At 42.1% G+C, this 19,227-nt stretch overlaps 1 protein-coding gene across 2 annotated transcripts in view; it reads left to right on the plus strand.

Moving 5' to 3' along the window:
* CUNH11orf49 (chromosome unknown C11orf49 homolog) overlaps positions 1–19,227 on the plus strand; it is a 201,143-nt gene that overhangs the window by 41,070 nt on the left and 140,846 nt on the right. The window contains exon 2 of one of the 2 annotated variants that reach the window (XM_040980204.1): positions 1,194–1,296. The exons of the other annotated variant lie outside the window; for it this stretch is intronic. Within the exon in view, the coding sequence (XP_040836138.1) occupies positions 1,194–1,296 (103 nt within the window). The remainder of the gene's footprint in view (positions 1–1,193; positions 1,297–19,227) is intronic. 2 annotated transcript variants of the gene reach the window in all.

Raw genomic sequence — 19,227 nt, forward strand, 5'->3', positions numbered from 1 at the left:
TAGAACAGGCGCCCATATGGGATCCCAGAGCATGCAAGGTGAGGGCTTTAGCCAATAGGTATGACACCGCCCCCCCCCTTTTTTTCTTTTTAAGATTTATGCTGTTTATTACTTTCTACACATACTTTCCATGTGGGACACAGAAGAGAACAGGTGCAGATTAATGAACTGGCTAAGATTAAGCTCTCAGAGACAGAGCTGTGGTTCAAATGCATGTCTGTCTAATTCCAACACTCACACTCTTGATTTAAGCCCATGATTAATACACGCATTTTTCAATCATAACCAATGTAGAAAACATGAGACCAATAAATCAAGCCACACAGATTTAATGGTGTTATTATTTACCAAGGTTAATCATTTTTGTGTACATTACTAGTAAAATTTGTATAGTTGTTAAACATTTTCAGTGACTTTTCTGTAATTCAAGGAACTGAATTTGCTTTATGATCACATCATCCATGTGTCAGGGACGGATGCACTAACTCCCTAGGCAGAAATATCTTAGATGTGCAGAATGGAAAGGGATAGAAGGCGGTGTACAGAAAAGAGCTCCCCGGAGTATCTGCTAAATAATGCCAAAGCTTCTCTTTTAACACACCCTCATTTTTTAAAAAAAGACTTATTTACTGTTATTTTTATTGGAAAGTCAGATTTACAGAGAGAAAGAAACATCTTTCATCCACTGGTTCACTTCCCAAATGGCTTCAATGGCTGGAGCTGAGCCAATTCGAAGCCAGGAGCCAGGGACTTCTTCCAGGTCCCACATGGGTACAGGGTTTCAAAGCTTAGGGCCGTCCTCAACTGCTTTCCCAGACCACAAGCTGGATGGGAAGTAGAGCAGCTGGAGTATGACCTGGCATCTATATGGTATCCCAGTGCATGGAAGGTGAGGAGTTTAGCCTCTAAGGAATCACACTGGGCCCCCATCCTCATTATCAAGGTGAAGATAGAGAGGTTGAGGGTGACAATGAGGTGTCAGTAGATCATATTCTGTATCAAGTCCCATTTCTACTCTTTGTAGCAGCTCCATTAGGTCTGCAAGTTTGTTTGCATGTTCCAGTTCACTGGAATTTCTAGATTAGAATCAGCATCTTGAGTGATTTATATGCCCTCCTACTGGGAGGTAAGAACTTTTCTAATTTTTATTACCTCTCACTCTCTCTCTCTGTGTGTCTTACTTTTTGTTGCAGCACAACGACATGTCCTTACTTACGTGGAGGATGCCGTATGCCAGCTGCTGGAGAATAGGGAAGATATTAGCCAGTATGGAATTGCCAGGTTCTTCACTGAATAGTAAGTACCTGAATGCTTGGAAAGCAGAGTGAGCCAAGAGGAGGTGCTTGGGCGCCGGCAAGGGTACATGAAAAATAGAGCAGGACAGCATGGGTTATGTCATGGCAGTGAATGCTGCATTTTTGTAGGTTGGTAGAGGGCTGCCCCCACATGTTTTGGAGCATGGCTTGGGTACAGCTTGTTTTGTCCAGTGATATATCATGTAAATGATCATGATTACAGCAGTGTTACAATGCCCATTTGACCTATTCTGTTTTTTTGAAATTCCTTTAAAATTTTAAACTTTCTCTTCTATTCAAAATAGTCAAATAGTCCTTTATTCAAAATAGTCAAAATAGTCCTTTATCCAGAACTGAAGAAAGGAAGGGTGTTCATCTAGCCTGTATTTTTCACAGCTGGATTTTCTCCTGGAGTTGGGCAGGATGCTATTCCTCTGCGTTTCTCTTCTGAGGAGAGGCATATCCATCACTTCTGATTCATAGATATCTCCAGGACAGCATCCAGGTCATACTTTGGAAGGGTCAGGCCTCTGTGTTAAGTATGTTGGGTGCGATGTATAAAGTCAGAACTCCCAATTACTTTTAGTATATCACTAAGATTCTGTATACCAAGCGAGATAATCTATTTAAAACACTTTCATAAAAGGATGTGCTTTAAAAAAATGAAGCTTAGTTGTTGTTACAGTATGTCATATATATAATCATTTGGATGCTTAACCTTTTTATTATTTTTTTTCCTGGTTTACTGGGAATGCTCTAAAAGAAGAACCGCCGCCTATCGATTCCCACTGAAGGCGTTTCACGCTTTCATGTGTACCGTCCTGGGGTCACGTTGATCCGTTTTTCCTTAACTCTAGAGGCTCCTTGGAGATTAGACCACTATCCCAATGGCCAAAAGTTGGGTTGCTATTAGGGAAATATTTGACTCTCACTTTGCTGGACTAGAGTTCTTACAGATGAAATGTAAATTTCTCATGGATTGAAAAAAGTTACCTGGAAAAATAAGCTTTCCAGGAGAAAGACTGGTTTCTTCTCCCAGCCTTCTGAAGAGAAAGAAGTCTTACTTGTTTACATGGTGTGGTTGGAACAATTGAGCTGGGCAGATAGATTGAGGTTGAATAGCCGCCCTTGCTTTTACAGAACTGACAAGCCTGGGGTCAAGTTTCTGGGCCATTGAATCTGTACCAGTTCTCTTGAGGCTCCTCGCCAAGTGAAATGCGACTCTTCTTGGGGTCATACTTCTTCCTGGACTTTTTTCATTTTACTTTCCTTGCCAATCTGCTTCATATGCCTTTTTTCCTGTTTCACTGATTCTTTGAGAATAAGTGTCATTTCTCTCTTATTTTTGTGTTCCCAAAACTTAGAATGTAATAAATGTTGGGTCAATTATTTGTTAAATCTACTGACTGTGTCTTTATTTCAAGCTATTCTTGGTCTGGCTATTAGGAGTACTCTTTTCTTGTGTTTTCTTCTCTTTGATTCTTTTTGGTAAAAATCTGTATTGTGCTATACAAGAAGGTATATACCGTGTGTCTGGCACTTCAAAAGTAAACCCCACTGTTTTTTGTAACTGATACTGAACTCTAGAGAATCAACAGTAAGGCTTATAGTTCTTTCAGAATGCTGTTAGCTATATATGACTATTATTTACTAATACATAAGTTTTTTTCACAGTACTGATAGAAATCTAGTTGCCAAGTGAACTGTTTTTATCCCCAGGAAACTGAAACTTACATAATATATGTGAGTGGCACATTCTTGACACTTCTATAACTAAGACGTGAGATTGGCCCTGGGTTAGTTATTTTGAGAAGCAAGAAGAAAACCAGCATCAAAGTTTCCAAAGCTTAAAACGAAAAAGAACTTGCAAGTTGTAGATATAGCACAGAATGAAAAGTCTTATAATTAGTAGATAAGAAGACCTGACTAATCAAAATTCTGGTTTTACTTTGATTGTGAATTTAGTTTCATTTAGGCTTCAGTTTTTACTGATTCCTTGAGAAAAATAATGAAGTAAAAAAGAAAAAGAATTTCTTGTTCTTGTTTTTTAAGTTCTTTACTTTTATATTTGAAAGGCAGAGTTACAGAGAGAAGAACAGAGAGAGAGAGAGAGAGAGAGAGAGAAAGAGAGAGACAGAGAGAATCTTCCATCCACTGGCTCACTCCCATGTGACTACAATGGCCGTGGCTGCAAAGTCTGAAGCCAGGAGCCAGGAGCTTCTCCCTCATCTCCCACCATGGGTACAGGGGCCCAAGCATTTGGGCCATCCTTCATTGCTTTCCCAGACCATTAGCAAGGAGCTTGACAGGAAGCAGAACAGTAGGGACTTGAACTGGTAGTCATAAAGGATGCTAATGCTCAAAACAGAAGTTTAACCTGATATGCCACTACACTAGCCCTGCGAGTTTTTCCCTCTATAACCTTGGGCAAATTTTTGAAATCTAGACCTCAGTTGCCTCATCTATAAAATGGGTTTTACTGAAACCTTACCCACTAATAAAAATAGTATGCTGTGGATAATTATATATTATAATAGGCAGTTTTCATTAAATTTATGCTTTGTCTCAACCACTAATATTCTTGAGGTAGGTTCTATTAATGTTTCTGTTTTACAGATGAGGAAATTGGGGCTCTTCAACTTAAAGATTAAAAGCTTGCAAGCTAATAAGGCTTAGAATCAGGAATCAAGCCTCATCTGCAATATTTCAAAAGCCAGTGTTCTTTTGTGAGTCCAAGACACTTAGCCAGATAACATCTGGAGCCAAAACCAGAGAATATTTTGAGGTCTCCTCCAGGGTGTATGGTTTCTACAATTCTTGAATTTCCTTTTTGAGCTAAACTATGCGTTTGTTACTTTGCCTTGTCTGGTAACCCCAAATCATTTCCAAAGATATGTTGTGTTGGTCTTTTGTGTTGAGAAATACAAACTGGAGTTGGCTTTAAACAGCAAGACGCAAAGTTAAAAAAAAGAAGAAAATGTGTTCAGATAAGATGCAGGCTGAGGTGTCTGTCCCGGATCCAGTACAGTGGCTTCTTTGGCTAATCCTCCCCCTTCAAGTGCCAGGATCCCATATGGGCTCCAGTCTGTGTCCTGGCTGCTCCACTTCCCGTCCAGCACCTTGCTTGTGGCCTGGGAAAGCAACAGAGGATGGTCCATGTACTTGAGTCCCTGCACCCAAGTGGGATACTCGAAAGATGCTCCTTGCTTCAGATCAGCTCAGCTCCAGCTGTGTGGGCAACTGGGGAGTGAACTAGCAGATGGAAGATCTTTCTCTCTGTCTCTTCTTCTCTGTAATTCTGCCTTTTCAATAAAAATAAATGAATACAAAGATGTCTGTGTCCCACATCAGAGTGCCAAGATTTGATTCCTGGCTCCAGCTCCCCATTCCAGGTAAATAAAGTTTACAAATAAAAATTAAAGTATGCTGTATGCTTCTGTTTCACTCTTTCCATCTTATACTTTTAACTATGGGTGATTTCGTTCTTAACAATAATAAAGTACTCTTGGACCTTGTTTCTGGAAGGGCTTTCTACCCAAGACTCTTCTGTGAGTGTGTTTGCTCTCTTGGGCCGCCCCCTGTTGGTGTTCTGCCACAAGTCTATGGTGGTTGCATGAGATGTGGATCATTGGTAAACTGCGAGTGGTGGGGCCATATTGTGTGTACATTTGCAAGACTGTGAGCTCTGTAGGTCAGATCCCAGTGGACACTAGAAAAGAAGGCTCCTGGGCATGGTGCAATGGCTCAGTGGTTACATCCTTACCTTGCAAGTGCCAAGATCCCATATGGAGACCAGTTCCTATCCCAGCTGCTCTATTTCAAATTCAGCTCCCTAATGGTGCCTGGGAAAGCAATGGAGGACAGCCCAAAGTCTTGGAACCCTGTACCTACGTGGGAGACCCAGAAGAAATTGCTGCTCCTGGCTTTAGGTTGACTCAGCTTCAGCCATTGTGGCCACTTGGGGAGTGAACCAGCGGATGGAAGATCTTTCCCTTTGTCTCTGCTTCTCTCTGTAAATCTGATCTGCATTTACAATAAAAATATATTTTTTTTAAAGATTTATTTTTATTATTTTTTCATTGGAAAGGTGGATATACAGAGAGGAGAGACAGAGAGGAAGGTCTTCCATCCGATGATTCACTCCCCAAGTGAGCGCAACGGGCCGATACTATGCCGATCTGAAGCCAGGAGCCTCTTCCGGGTCTCCCACGCAGGTGCAGGGTCCCAAAGCTTTGGGCTGTCCTCGACTGCTTTCCCGGGCCACAGGCAGGGAGCTGGAAGGGAAGCGGGGCTGCCGGGATTAGAACCGGCGCCCATATGGGATCCCAGGCATGCAAGGCGAGGACCTTTAACCACTTGCGCCACCGTGCCGGGCCCAATATTTTTTTTTTTTTTTTTAAAGAAGCCTCCTAAGTCCCAGATGATTTCTTTTATGTTGTATGCAACAACATCTGAATCTTCTCCTTCAGTGATTACAAAGGACAAAGAATTAATACTTGGGGATGATATGTGAAGAATAGCCCAGCATTTGCCTGGGGCCAGGACCTCCAACGATGTCCATCCAAGAAAAAGAGGCCAGAGTAGCTGTAACTTGGAAACCACACGGCACTGTGTTCAGCTTCCTGCGGTTGAGATGAAATGAGCAAAAGGGCTTTGTAAGACATTGAAAAAATAATGATGAGAGAAAAATAGGCTGAAATCTGAGAATTGCTATCAGAGTAGGGGACCATTCCTCATAGACGAAAGTGGTAGTTACACCACTGTGGCAGCAGGGAGCTTGACCTCCATATACTAATATAGAAAAGAATGGTGCTCTGTGGTCTTGCTTGATGGGCCCTACAGGCTCTTTCTTACGATCAAGTGTCCCTGTTTTTGTTTTTATAAGTGATGATTTTAGTTTCTTGGTAGTTTTCATGATGACTGTTTTGTTTGCAAAGAAAAGAAATATAACAGAGTCCTTCATTGACTGGAGTTTATTTTCTTTTATTTATTTAATTTTTAAAGATTTATTTATCTTTATTGCAAAGTCAGATATACATAGAGAGAGGAAGAGTGAAAGGATTTCTGTACACTGATTCACTCCCCAAGTGGCCACAATGGCCAGAGCTGAGCCGAACCAAAGCCAGGAGCCAGGAACTTCCTCCAGGTCTCCCACGTGGGTGCAGGATCCCAAGACTTTGGGCCATCCTCAACTGCTTTCCCAGGCCACAAGCAGGGAGCTGGATAGGAAGCGGGGCCACTGGGATTAGAACTTGTGCCCATATGGGATCCCGGAGCTTTCGAGGCAAGGACTTAAGCCTCTAGGCCACCATGCTGGGCCCAGTAGGAGTTTATTTTAAAGATTAGAACATGGGCCCGGTGCCATGGCCTAGCAGCTAAAGTCCTTGTCTTGAACGCGCTGGGATCCCATATGAGCACCGGCTCTAATCCCGGCAGCTCCACTTCCCATCCAGTTCCTTGCTTGTGGCCTGGGAAAGCAGTGAGGACGAGGACAGCCCAAAGCCTTGGGACTCTGCACCTGTGTGAGAGACCTGGAAGAAGTTCCTGGATCTTGGCTCCGGATCGGCATAGCATCAGCCGTTGCGCTCACTTGGGGAGTGAATCATTGGACAGAAGATCTTTCTTACTGTCTCTTCTCCTCTCTGTATATCTGCCTTTCCAATAAAAATAAATAAATCTTAAAAAACAGTACCATTAGTAATTTCATTTTGCTATGAATCATTAGAATCCAATTGAGATATGACATACTTGTTTAGTATACTTGATTATTTAACGATTTATTTATTTTTATTGGAAAGTCAGATATACAGACAGAGGGAGAGACAGAGAGAGATATAAAGATCTATCAGCTGATTCACTCCCCAAGTGACTGCAAATGCAGGAACTGAGCCAATCTGAAGCCAGGAGCCAGGAACTTCTTCAGGGTCTCCCTTGCAGGTGCAGGGTCCCAAGGTTTTGGGTTTTCCTCGACTGCTTTCCAAGGCCACAAGCAGGGAGCTGGATGGGAAGCAGGGCAGCCAAAACATGATCTGGCACCCATATGGGATCCTTGTGCATGTAAGTGAGGACTTTTGCCACTAGGCTACCGTACTGGGCTCTTGTATGCTTTTGTAATAAAAGATTTTAACATCAAATTCATTTCTTTTCTTTAGAGTGATTTCCTGAGATGTGAACTTCCTGAGTTAAACATTTGGAGAACAAAAGGAGTTTCTAATATTGTATATTTCTTAATCGCTTAAAGATTCAAGATATAATTCTTGTGAAAACAACCCACAATTGTAAAACATGTGTTTTTTCTTCTTTTGTTAAAAATAAAATACTCTGAGTCCTGTGAAAAGAGGACCCACCACTTTCACCAAAATCTGGATCAGGATATAAATGAACTATTCTAGAACTGACAGTTTTTCTAGGATTATCCACCAGCTAGCATTTTCAGTAATGCTGTTTTGGGTTCTTCTTGTGCCTGTGGTAGCGGAGGAGCAGAGAGCTGGGGCAACAAGACACACTTCAGAACAGACGAGGGCTTGACGGCTGCTTTCCAGGCTCCTGGCTTTGATGAGAGATGGTCTTGGAACTTCTCTGGCCCTTTATGCTCCATGATTCCTCTACTTATTGCCGTTAAATTGAGCCAAAATGTGGTGTGGTGAAGTAATGGTGACTAATCCTAATATAATCTTCTTCAAAAGGGGTAATGCTCTCCTTGCGTGCCCTTCCCCACTGCTCCCCCGCCGCACACTTCACATCTTAGCTGGGGCTGACACATGGAACAGAAAATTACCCGTTTCTTATTGTCAGCATTTGGATTCTCACACTCACATAATTGCCAGGAATAGATTTTTTTGTTTTGTTTTGTTTTTTTGCCTTCAGCTGAAACAGTCTTGTCCTCATTATTACTGGCCCAGACACTCCTGCTTTAAAACTATCTCAGGTGAAATCAGCAGAGAATTCTTTTTTTTTTTTTTTTAATGTTACCGAAGGTATGTTCTAGCTAAAGGACCCCTGGAAGCCATAGCAGTGAATTAAGACTTACCAGTATCTATTTTGAAAGTTAAAAATCCAGGGTCAGTGAGAAGGCAAGAAGCTGCCTTTTTGTGTGGAATCCGTCTCTCTTCCTCAGTCCCTCCATATTGTGGTTCCAAGCCATCACCCAGCAGCACTTGACCTGGTAACAGAGGAAGTGATTTCACAGCCCACTGGTCCCTGATGCATTTAGAAGTCAGAGTCAAAGGTTATGGAAGTAATAAGTGGGCCCTGATTCCCCCCTGTCAGGGGAGACCTTGTTTCCCCTCCCCCCCTCATCTACAGGTTAAGAGATACGTAACTGTGGTTACACCATCCAGTCGAAGAGGAAATGAAGAAACTCCATCCTCGGCCCAAATAGTCTCAAAATCCAGTAATATTTCTGTTTTCATGGGAGCTGCTTTTGCCGCCAGCTAGAATCCAACCTGGTATAATTCTCTACACTAAAACATCTCCCACCGGAGAGAGAACTTGATTTATTTCAATCTACAAAAAAATATATAAAGAATCCTTCCTTGGTCCAGAGCCTGATGTTCCTTCTCTTTATGGTCATTCCCTGAGTGCATCTCTGGCAACCAGGTAGACACACATAAATCTGATTGAACAAATCTGTCCCACAGTTAATCATGCGCAATAGCTCATCAGAAGCTGAGAAACTTCACCTCATCAGTAAGAGGACAATTTTCAACGTTCAATTTCTTCTGCAGTTTCCTCAGAAAACTCTAGAAGGTGTATGGGCCTGGCAGTGCAAGCCTGGCACAGGAGCAGGAAAACAATGGAACAGTGCAGCACCTTCGGCTAGAAGGTCTTTCCTGAACTGCGACGGGGGCGCGGGGGACAGAAGAAAGGAAGGACAGTTAGGATCTTGGCAGCCGCACAAAGATTCTTCCAGTGAAACTTCCTTCTGTTCTCGTGAGTTGCCTCTGAACTTCCAGCCCTATGGCAGGTGTGTCTTCATAGTCAGTGACTTCCTTCCAGTGCGCGTTGTTTCTCAGGATCCTTCGAGAAGGGTCATAGCCGAGCAATTTCCTGTCTGAAGCTGTAACTCTCATTCCTTTCTGAACTGTGAGCTCTGGTGCCGATCCACATGACAGCAACTTTCTTATCAGAAAACGACATGAACCTGTAAATTGACTTTACAGCACGTTAGTTCCAGGATTGCTGAGTTCTGGGTGTGCAGCTAGAGATAATACTGTGATGAGAGAAGTTAGGGGAAAGCATGACTGTAGAAGCAGTCTTGATTCCTATCCCTTGGTCATTAAATCATTATTAATAATAAATGTCATTGTTAATATCTTGTTAGTTACTCTTTTTTCCTGTTAATGTCCTATACCTTCCAGATCCAGGCCTAGATCTCTCCTAAGGATGACAAATTCTGTCTCATATGACTGCTATTCAAAATAAGCAAAATAACATGTATGATGATACTTCAAAAATTTCATAGAGGGCCTGGTGCAGTAGCCTAGCCTTGAATGCTCTGGGATCCCATTTGGGTGGCAGCTCTAATCCCGGCAGACCCTCTTCCCATCCAGCTCTCTGCGACAGCCCAAAGCTTTGGGACCCTGCACCCACATGGGAGACTCAGAAAAGGCTCCTGGCTTTGGATCAAATCAGCTCTGGCCATTGCTGGGACCATTGGACAGAAGATCTTCCTCTCTGTCTCTCCTTCTCTCTGTGTATATAGCTTTGCAATAATAATAAATAAATCTTTAAGAAAAAAATTCATGAAACAGGGCCAACATAGTGTAGTGAGCAAAGCCATCACCTATGTGGCTCATGTTCTGGCTGCTCCACTGCCAGTGCAGCTCCCTCAGAATGGCAGAAGATGGCCTAAGTTTCTGGGCCCCTGCCACCTGCATGGAAGACCCAGAGGAAACTCCTGGCTCCTGGCTTCAGCCTGGCCCAGTGCTGGCCACGTGGCCATCTTTGAAAGGGAACTAGTAAACGAAGGAACTCTTCTGTTTTTCTCCACTCTCTCTGTAACTCTGATTTTCAAATAAATGATTATTTTATTTTTTAAAAACATTTATTTTTATTGCAAAGTCAGATATGCAGAGGAAAGGAGAGACAGAGAGGAAGATTTTCCGTCTGATGATTCGCTCCCCAAGTGACTGCAATGGCCAGTACTGAGCCAATCTGAAGCCAGGAATCAGGAGCTTCTTTCTTGTCTCCCACGAAGGTGCAGAATCCCAATGCTTTGGGCCGTCCTCAACTGCTTTCCTAGGCCACAAGCAGGGAGCTGGATGGGAAGCAGGGCTGTTGGGACATGAATCGGCACCAGTTTGTATCCCAGCATGTTCAAGGCGAGGGCTTAAAACACTAGACTACCATGTTGGGCCCATAAGTGATTATTTAAGAAATAGTTCATGTAAGAGCCCAGAGTTGTGGCACTTCACATTAAGCTGCTGCTTGCAAATCCTGCATTTTCATATTAGGATGCTGGTTCAAAGTCCTACCTACTTCACTTCCAATCCAGCTTCCTGCTCATGCTCCAGGGAAGACAGCAGAGGGTGGTCTAAATCCCTGGGCCCCTGCTGCCCATGTGGGAGACCAGGGGGAGTCCTGGCTGCTGGCTTCAGCTTGGTCCAGTGCTAGCTGGTGTAGCCATCTAGGGAGTAAACCACAGAAAAAAGACATCTTTTCTCTGTCCCTCTACCTTTCAGATGGAATAAACACATGAATAAATGCATAAATCTTTGTTTAAGTTCATGGAAAATGAAATTGAAAGGTAATTTAATTTGGTGTGAAAAATTTTGAAATCCATGCTATGAAGTATCTTCAGAAAGCTCACAGAGCTGTGTATTCTAAGAAAACTATATGTGGATTTCCTTTTCTGTGTCAGCTCTCTTTTCATTTTCATTTTCTGGGATTTTTTTTTTCTTTTTTGAAAGTTTATTTATGTATTTGAAATGCCAAGTTAGAGAGAGGGAGACAGAAAGAGATCTCTTTCTTTCTCTTCTGCTAGTTTGCTGCCCAGATGGGCCAGGAGTCTGCTTCATCTTCTTCTTTTAAGATTTATTTATTTTTATTGGAAAGGCAGATTTATATAGAGAAGAAGAGACAGAGAGAAAGATCTTCCATCTGCCGGTTCACTCCTTAAGTAGCTGCAATGGGTAGAACTGAGCGGATTTGAAGCCAGGAGCCAGGAGCTTGTTGGTCTCCCACGTGGATACAGGGCCCCTGGGTTTTGGACCATTCTCGACTGCTTTCCCAGGCCACAAGCAGACAGCTGGATGGATAGGATGTGGAGTAATGGGAACACAAACTGGCACCTATATAGAATGCCAGTGCTTGCAGGTGGAGGATTAGCCAGTTGAGCCACTGTACCAGTAATCCAACACTTCCTGCGAGTCCTCCATGTGAGTGAGAAAATCCAGCAAAGGCCATTTTCTGCTGCTTTCCCAGGTGCGCCAGCAGGGAGCTGAATTGGAAGTGAGGCAGCTGGTTCTTGAACGAGCACCCATGTGGTGTGTCAGCTTCTCAGACAGAGGCTTCACTAGCTATGCCACAGCTCTGGTCCCTTTCTTTCTCTTTATGGATCTGTTGGAAAGCAGTAGTTCCTCTTCTTCTCTTTTTTTTTTTTTTACATTAAAAAAAAAATGTTTGACAATCTTTATATAGTTAATTAGGGCACAAAGGGTTAAGGGCTACAGGTAAGTAAGTAATACTATTATTTGCAGGTTTTTTTCTGTTCCTGGGGTAAAGGGGGAGATAAAGGGAGAAGCCCCACCCAGCCTCCCACCCACCCCAGGTCCCTGATGTAGGGCATGCTGAAGTGGTTTTGATAGTTCAACAGTTATGAACTGCTGCCAAACTCACCACTCCAAGCACGATGAGGTCGCTGCAGAATCCACTGATTGACATAGTCCATCTTAGAGTCTCCATTTACCCAGTTTTTCACTGCTATCATATGGCTGAAAGTCTTCCTGTTCTTTTGAATAGCGTCAGGATTAAAAATTTTGAGGATTAGCAAGTCTCTTGTTTTCTGTAACTCTTACTTACCCTTCATTTTGTGCATTTTTTTGGTAGACTGACATTTGACCATTCCCTGCCTGAGTGGCTAGCTGTTCGGTGCCAGCCATCTCATTCATTTGCTTCCTTCAGAGAATAGCTTAAATGAGCTTTTTCTATCTTTTTCAAAACCTGTCGGCCATTACTCTCTATCGGTACCTTCTTTTCCTCTGACTTCTATGATTAAATGTAACAGACGACCTGAGTCCATGAGGGCTCCCCAGCTGTTACTGCCCCTTGGCTGCGGGGGGCACAGTGCCCTATGCAGGGCAATGAAAAGCAGGCATGATCTGTCGAGGTCCTGGCTCCCCACCCTGGCCGCCCTCTTCAGGAAGCTGTTCCTCTGCGCATGCTGAGCCAAGCTCCAGCTTCTGAGCACTTGGAAGGGATTGAGAAACCGCAGAGCCCAGAGGGGGAACGTGACACACGCAGACACGCAGTTCCACGTGGTGGGAGTGTGTTTATACCACACGGGCTGCAGTTTACATGTGTGGGGATGATGGTTCCTCTGCCCATTCTCAGACATCACCTTCTCTGTGTATCCCCTGAAAGGACTGGAGCTAAGGAAACTGGGCTGCTGTATCCAAATGGCCCTGAGCATCAGCTGACTTGCCATAAGTGAAGCTATGGAAAATCTGATGTAAAATCCACCTTGTCGTGGTGGAGGTTTTCTGAGAGAACTGTGATGTTTACAGTCTTAAAGGATACATGCCTCAGGCTTGACACGATAGCTTAGCAGTTAAAGTCCTAAATGTGCCAGGATCCCATATGGGCGCCGGTTCTAATCCTGGCAGCCCCACGTCTTCCCATCCAGCTCCCTGCTTGCAGTCTGGGAAGGCAGTAGAGGATGGCCCAAAACCTTGGGACCCTGCATCCACGTGGGAGACCCGGAGGAAGTTTCCGGCTCCTGGCTTTGGATCAACGCAGCACTGGCTGTTGCAGTCACTTGGGGAGTGAGTAATCAGACGGAAGATCTTCCTCTCTGTCTCTTCTCTCTGTCTGTCTGACTTTGCAATAAAAATAAATAAATCTTTAAAATAAAAATACATGCTTCTGATGCAATGTTATATGAAACTGTTACATAATTAATAGTCTATCTAAATAACTTTTTAAAAAAACTTAAAAAGGAAAAAGGTGATTATTCAGAAACTATGTTTACAGTCTGAGCCCTGTGCTAGGAAGCTTAAAATAAACTAATTCTGAAAATCAGAAAAAATAAAAGATATGTGCCTGATCTCTAAAGCATTCCCAAACATCCCCTGTTCTTTGCATGGTTTTTCCAGTGACATGTTTTTCTTCGGCCCTTTATCAAACATTAAGGGTCATAACGGAGCTTCCTGTGTGCCCTGTACCAGTTAGAATGTAAGATAGGGTCATTTGCTTGTGGGGAGATGTCATCTGACTGAAGAGATGATGCTTATTGGTTAACCGATCATTAAAAAGCAGTGCAGACCTTGTATAAAGCATTGAGTGATGTGGCCTATTACACTGAGAATTGAGAAAGGAGGAGAAATAATGGTTATTAGTTATGTAAGAGTAATTAAAATAAGACATCACAGAAGAGTTTGTCTTGACTCAGAAAGGTGAATGAGATATGAATAAGGAAAAAGTGAGGAAGTATATTCTTATATAACACAAAAGTACTTTAGCATAGTAAGAAACAACATAACTTTACTGTCAGCTCATCTATGAGGGCTGACTGTTGGTATATGATCTCAGATAAGTAGTTCCCTGACATAATAGAGGAAGTTAACATCAATTTAAAACTATTGACTAATCTATGGTTCTTATTTGAGTTTTTGTCTTTGTTTTTGAAGAGCAGTTTTTTATGGTATAAATTCTAGGTTGGCATTTATTGCATTATCTTCTGGTTTTTACTGATAAATCATTGCAGTTTTATTTTTGCTTATTTGGGAAGGATCTGTCCTTCATATCTGGCTATGTTTTGGATATTCTTTCTTAGTCTTTGGTTTAGGGTAAATTTAGTATAGGTTTGCTTTCCCTTACATTTAAACTATTTAATATTTATTTATTTTTAAAGATTTATTTATTTATTGGAAAGTCAGATATACAGAGAGGAGGAGAGACAGAGAGGAAGATCTTCCATCCGATGATTCCCTCCCCAAGTGAGTGCAATGGCCAATGCTATGCCGATCCAAAGCCAGGATCCAGGAACTTCTTCCAGGACTCCCACACAGGTGCAGGGTCCCAAGGCTTTGGGCTGTCCTCGACTGCTTTCCCAGGCCACAAGCAGGGATGTGGATGGAAAGTGGGGCTGCCGGGATTAGAACCGGTGTCCATATGGGATCCTGGCGCGTTCAAGGCGAGGACCTTAGCTGCTAGGCCATGCCGCCGGGCCCAAACTATTTAATATTTATAACTTGCTTCTTGAACATGTAGCTTCATAGCTCCTGTCAGTTTTGGAGACAATTATTAGCTCTTCAGATTTGCTTCTCTTGTAATTTCTCTACCCTTTTTGGGCTTCTAATAATATAAACATTAGAACTTTTCATAATATTCTTTATCCTAGTGCTTGCAAGGTAAGGATTTAGCCAGTTGGCCATTATGCCAGGCCCCACCATTTTTCTAAAAATAGACATTTTTGTAATAAGTCCAACTTTTTTTTGATAGAAAGCCTATGAATGATGTATTTAAAATACATTTTTATTAGAAATCTGAGGAATGTGCCACAGGGTAGATATTGCAGAGAAGAGGCATGCGATGTTAACAGATTGAAAGGCAAATGGAAGCAAGACAAGAATTGGAGTAGAGATCAATGGATAGCAATTTACAAATATTGACTGCTTACTTGCTCATGTTGTGTTTGAAAAGAGACTTCATGGGCAGGTGAGAATGTCACGATGAATTTCTAGGTGTGGACACAGTTTTAATATATGTGCTGCCGAAAGGGAGCACATGGACATAGTTTTAAAGATCCATTTTTACTATCAATCTTTTGAAAACTGATATGGAGAAAAATGGAGAGCAGGTTTTTTCAAATGCAAAAATGCTCAAATATGGACCATGTATTCATTTTCCTCCCAGATTTATGGGTTTGCTTATCTCATATCTTTTTTTTTCTTAGGAATAACTTCATTGTGCAATCAGCTTATTTGCATACTTAATGTCCTAATTAGTTGGTTTTGTGATGCCTTTTCTGCAGTGCCCTTCTGAGATGTTCAAATTTTTCTTATCACAGAACAGGTTAGACGCGTTTTTAGAAACAACATTGGTGTGAATATGGCAGGTACAGGGTGGTATGTGTGGATTAAGCAACATACATTTAACAAATGTTTGAGGGTCTGTTGAATCCCAGACAGGTAGTTAGCAAATGAATTAATTAGTTACCAAGCAAATAAGGGGAGTGATCTGGCATTGTGACAGAGTGGGTTAAGCCACTGCTTGGGACGCTCCCCGCTATTGGCCTAGGAAAAACAGAGAGGCTTGGTGTATTTAGAAAATTCCCAAAGAGTCTGGTTAGGAAGTAGAGCTCAGGAGGTTATGGAAGTAAAGGGTTGGAGGGCCTGGCACGATGGCTCAGTGGCTAAATCCTCATCTTGCACCCGTGGTGATCCCATATTGGCACCAGTTTATGTCCCAGCTGCTCTACTTCCCATCCAGCTCGCTGCTTATGGGCCGGGAAAGCAGTGGAGAGACCCAGAAGAAGCTCCTGGCTTCAGATGTGCTCAGCTCTGACTGTGTGGCCACTTGAGACGTGAACCAGTGGAGGGAAGATCTTTCTGTCTTTCCTTCTCTATGTAAATCTGCCTTTCCAATTAAAAAAAAAAAGTTTAAAAAGGGGGGTTAGAAAGGTACTTTGGTCATAATGGCTTCCTACCTTGTGCAACTGATAGGATGTTGGTGACATTGACTAAGATAATTCAATTCAGGTACTATTTCTAGAATGCCTCTTCTAGATTTATGATTGCAGCTGGGGAAAAAATGACAAATAAGGTATGCCCCCCCCCACATTGGAATGCTAATAAAAAAACCCAGCAATTCAGTTGCCTAAGATTTGTGCCACGTAGATATCCAAGATACTCAGAATGTCCGGAAGAGTATCATTTCTTATTAAAGATTTGTTTATTTTTATCTGAAAGTCAGTTGTACAGAGAGGAGGATAGATGGAGAGGAAGATCTTCCATCCATTGATTCACTCTCCAAATGATCTCAATGGCTACAGCTGTGCTGATTCAAAGCCAGGAGCCAGGAGCTCTTCCAGGTCTCCCACGCGGGTGCAGCATCCCAAGGCTTTGGGTTGGCTTTGACTGTTTTCCTAGGCCACACGCAGGAAGCTGGATGGGAAGTAGCGCTGCAGGGATTAGAACCAGTGACCGTATGGGGTCCTAGCACATTCAAGGCAAAGACTTTAGCTGTTAGGCCAGCGCACCAGGCCCCAGAAGAATATCATAACTATACTTAAAAGATCAGTTGCAAATTTTTTTCCTGGTGTGTTTATCTCTTTTTAAAATATAAATTTTGAATTTTTTAAAACACTTACTTACTTGATGCTTTCATTTTTGAAAGACAAGTGACAGAGGAAGAAATCCACACAAAGAAATAGATCTGTGCTTTCTACTCCCCAGATGCCTGCAATAACCAGGGCAAGGCTGAAGCCAGGGACCTAACTGCATAGGCAGCAGAGATTCAAGCCTGTGGACCATCATCTGTTGCCAGGATGCATTAGCAGGAAACCCAGTTAGAAGCGGAGTAGCCAGGACTCAGCCAGGCATTGTCCTGTGGGATGCAGGCATGCCGAACAATGGAAGCTGCTGTACCACAACACCTGTGCCTATTTATTCTTTTTAAATCAAAGTTGTACATGTGTGTATTCTACCTGGTCAAAGAGTTCTATATGAATTGTTAGAAGGGGAAAAAAGCACTCCCTCAACTTTCAGAAACATTTTGCGTTTCCTAGAGGTAAGCAGGTTCAACCACTGTGAGTTATTTATTTGACATTTATTTCTAGATTGTTTAATACTTTTCTCATGTTGCTGGCTTCTGGAGCCTTCTAATGTGGACATTATCAATTGGTTCCCTACTGTGTCAAATATAATTCTTTTTTTAAAAAAATTATTAATTATTATCATGTTTTAAACAAATTTATTTTTATTGCAAAGTCAGAACTACTTAGAGGAAGAGAGACAGAGAGGAAGATCTTCTGTCTGATGATTCACTCCCCAAGTGACCGCAACAGCAGGTGCTATGCCCATCAGAAGCCAGGAGCCAGTAATTTCCTCCGGGTCTCCCCAGACACTGCAGTGCAGTGTCCCAAGGTTTTGGGCCGTCCTCAACTGCTCTCCTAGGCCACAAGCTGGGAGCTGGATGGGAAGCAGGATTGCTGTGATTAGAACCAGTGCCCATGTGGGATCCTGGCTTGTTCAAGGTGAAGACCTTAACTCCACGCTGGGGCCTCTATTACTATCATTTTATGATACAATTCTATAGATCATGGGATTTCCCTTATCCCCTCCCCAATCCGCCCCCCGCAATGAGTTTCCCTATATCATTACTATAGCTCTTCATGCACAACTTTTATGTTCATCATTGTGGGCATGGACAATGACAGAAAGTCCAGCATCCTATTGTGAAGATATAGAAAACTTTCATTGAGAGTCAGTCTTTTTCTGGAAGTAGAGATGCATACTGCATTGTATCCTCACATCTGGATATGACAGTCTCCATTACACAGTTGCTATATATCCCCTTAATGAAAAGCCACAATACAAACTCAACAACAGGAAGAAAAATAGAAATTTACAATACCATGAAGTTAACTAACATGCTACTAAATAGTCTGCATTACACACTTAGTATACATCCCGTTAAATGAAAAGCCACAAAGCATAATCAACAACAGGAAGAAAAAAAGTGAACAACACCATGAATTTAAATAATATGCTACTGAATGACTAACATGTGACTGAAGAAATGAAAAAGAAAATAACCTTGAAGAAAATGATGCTACTGTATGATCTATGAGTCATTGAAGAATTTAATCATAAGAAAATGTGTTTGAAGAGATGAAACTAACAAAAAAAATCAAAATCAATAAGATATTGTTTCCGCTGATCTTTGTTGGCGAGATCTGGCTCCTTAGGCAACAAATAGATGGGTTTTGTTTTTTAATCCAATCTACTAATCTATGACGTTTGATTGATGAGTTTAAGCCATTACATATAGGGTTGATATGAATGGGTGATAATTTGGTCCTGTTGTTTTAGGAATGAGTTGTTCATTGATTTAGTCTTCTGTTGTTATTTTACTGGGATTTCTTCCCACTTGCCTTTGGTTTTGATGGCTGCTATTTCTCTTCTCTGTCAAGAGAATATCTTGAAGCATCATTTGTAGGGCAGGTTTGGAAGAGGCAATTTTATTTCATTTTCAAAGACAAAGGAAAATTTTGCTAGGTATGTTATCCTGGGCCGACAATTATTTGCTTTCAGAATCTGGACTATGTTGCTCCAGTCCCTTCTTGCCTGGAGAGTTTCCTGTGAGAGGTCTCCTGTGAGTTTAATTGGCATTCCTTTATGTGTCAGTTGATTTTTTTCACATGCACATTTTAGGATGTTTTCCTTGTGTTTGATTGAAGAGAGCTTGATTATCATGTGTCTTGGTGAAGACTGCTTTTGGTCAGCCCTGTTGGGAGTTCTGTGCCCCTCCTGGATGTTGTTTCCCAATTTTTTCTCTAGATTAGGAAATTTTCCCCTTATTATTTCATTGAATACATTTTAAATCTAGTTTCTCTTTCTGCAGCTTCTGGGACTCCTGTAACTCTTATCTTTAGCCTTTTAATAGTGTCTGTCAATTCTTGAATATTTCTTTTTAGCCTGGCCCAGCTCTGCTTCCAGCTAATTGTTTGTTTCCTCCTGGTGACAGGAAATAACTTTCAATTCTGAGA

This window comes from Ochotona curzoniae, unplaced genomic scaffold (genome assembly GCF_017591425.1).
Source record: "Ochotona curzoniae isolate NIBS_2020 unplaced genomic scaffold, NIBS_Ocur_1.0 contig_3432, whole genome shotgun sequence".
Taxonomy (NCBI): Eukaryota; Metazoa; Chordata; class Mammalia; order Lagomorpha; family Ochotonidae; genus Ochotona; species Ochotona curzoniae.